Raw genomic sequence first — 2,058 nt, 5'->3', positions numbered from 1 at the left:
CTGGTCGTGCCCTCCTCACCGAGCGTTCTCCTCAAGAGCGAAGCTTCAACTCCTGTTCAATTAAGCACTGAAAACTGTTCCTAGTTGGTGTGGGTACACCTTTGTCTGTCTCTCAGAATCTCAGATTTGTTTGGGCTCTTTCTTTTGGTCCTTGACAACCTCCCAGGTACCTGGAAAGTGTGAACTAAGCCTAAGGCACACTGTTTTTCAAGCTGAAAGCGAAGCAGAAAAATTGGCATTTACTTCTCTTTTAGGAAAAAAAATTTAGGTTTAGTAGTCATTTTGCAAATTGGCACAGCTGTGCCAATAATGTATGAGAGTTGGCACAACAGATTCAAAACATCTTGAACACACTGCAGCATCCCGAGTTCCAACTTTTTCTAAATTATGTTATGCGAGAAATTTTTTACCATTTTAATCCACACAAAAAGTTTAAATATATAAACTGGAGTCTTGCCTCCAAAAGAGTCAATGAAAGGATAGCAGAGGAAAAGTAAGCTGTTTTCTTCACCAACTCCACTGAAAGTGATCAAAGCCTTAATCTTGGAAAGTATGGAGAGTTTCGATACCTCAGAACCAAGATTTGGAGGCGTATCTTACATGACAAAATAACAGTAACTTACCAGGGTCCTTAAGATGTTCTCTTCCAGGAAGGTCATCAGCATTAATATCTCCTAAATCACCAGTTTTAGGGTCAATGGATGCTTGGGAAAGCTCATTTTCAAAAGCTTGAATCTCCTCAGCACTTGCTGTACGTTCCAAAGACTCTGTAAACACTCTTATAATTCCATCACTGAATGGAGAGAAAACATTCAAATTTAAATACTATTTCGATGTCAAAATGATTACATACATTTTCATGGTGACTTCTGTGCCATGAAGAGCCATTATTACTTCCACCAACCCCTCTCAATTACTTTTATGAAAGGAGTTAGGTCTCATGCTAAAAACATGCAGAGCAGCAGGTAACACTTTCTGTACTGTAATTCTAAAATAAAGGTAGGATATGCTTGTGTGAGAGACCTCTATTTCGATGTCAAAATGATTACATACATTTTCATGGTGACTTCTGTGCCATGAAGAGCCATTATTACTTCCACCAACCCCTCTCAATTACTTTTATGAAAGGAGTTAGGTCTCATGCTAAAAACATGCAGAGCAGCAGGTAACACTTTCTGTACTGTAATTCTAAAATAAAGGTAGGATATGCTTGTGTGAGAGACCTCATCTTGAGTTGTCGCTTGCCTTGCTGACAAAGTTGTGAAACTTTCTGGTGGCTTGGTGAGCAGGGATTGCCTGAAGGCCATAATAGATGAGGGCCAAATGGCCTATCCAACGGAAGCAAATAGCCTCTGGAGACCAGTTGCGACCAAGGACAAAGAACAATGACATCGCTTCATGGGGGTCCACACAGAGAGGACCCCCCAAGCCTGCCTAAGCGTGCAAGTGGTCACGGAGTGGGTTTTGTTTAAACTGACGTTGCCTCCCTGAGACAACCACTCCAATTCTTTGGTGTTGGTGATGATAAAGCTGTCCCCAGAGGCAAAGATGTTTGTGCAGCCTCTTAGAGATATCTAATGCTCACCCCTACATACTAGGTAGGGACTAGGCACAGAAAAATTGTTATATTTTGCAAAGCATGATGGACCGAATTAGTGTTTTACACTAAGATGCGAAGCTGTAAAAGCTATTGTTTGTGCCATACTGGGCACAAGTTTAGTTGCAGCCACATAAGCTAGAGACCAACAAGGCCCGGCAGAATCTCAAATTATACAATCATTGCAAGATCTGGTCCAATCTCTGCTGGACCAAGTAGAGAGTTTGAAAGTACAACTGAAAGTGGAAAAGGCTCAGTTGAGTTATTTACAATTCGCCCCAAATGAGCAACCCCTTAGGGGCAATAATGGTCCTCCACCCCCTGAAAAGGAGAAAATACCTGAAACAGAAGCAGATCATTGGGTTGGGGGAATGAGTGAAGTTGCCAGGCTATTTTCTGTGAGAGGTTCGTGCAGGGTGTGGTTCGTTTGGGATGATTTTGCACCGCAGTTGCCGAGTAGC

General features: G+C 42.0%; 1 protein-coding gene across 1 annotated transcript in view; it reads right to left on the bottom strand.

The window, feature by feature from the left end:
* Nucleotides 1-2,058, bottom strand: part of PLAA (phospholipase A2-activating protein) — a gene marked incomplete at both ends in the record, with an annotated part of 9,351 nt that overhangs the window by 4,541 nt on the left and 2,752 nt on the right. The window contains one exon of the mRNA XM_010155732.1: nt 624-793. Within this exon, the coding sequence (XP_010154034.1) occupies nt 624-793 (170 nt within the window). The remainder of the gene's footprint in view (nt 1-623; nt 794-2,058) is intronic.

This window comes from Eurypyga helias, unplaced genomic scaffold (genome assembly GCF_000690775.1).
Source record: "Eurypyga helias isolate BGI_N326 unplaced genomic scaffold, ASM69077v1 scaffold16167, whole genome shotgun sequence".
Classification (NCBI taxonomy): Eukaryota; Metazoa; Chordata; class Aves; order Eurypygiformes; family Eurypygidae; genus Eurypyga; species Eurypyga helias.
The sequence above is the reverse complement of the archived record's forward strand: the minus strand, read 5'-3'. Positions and strand labels throughout refer to the sequence as shown.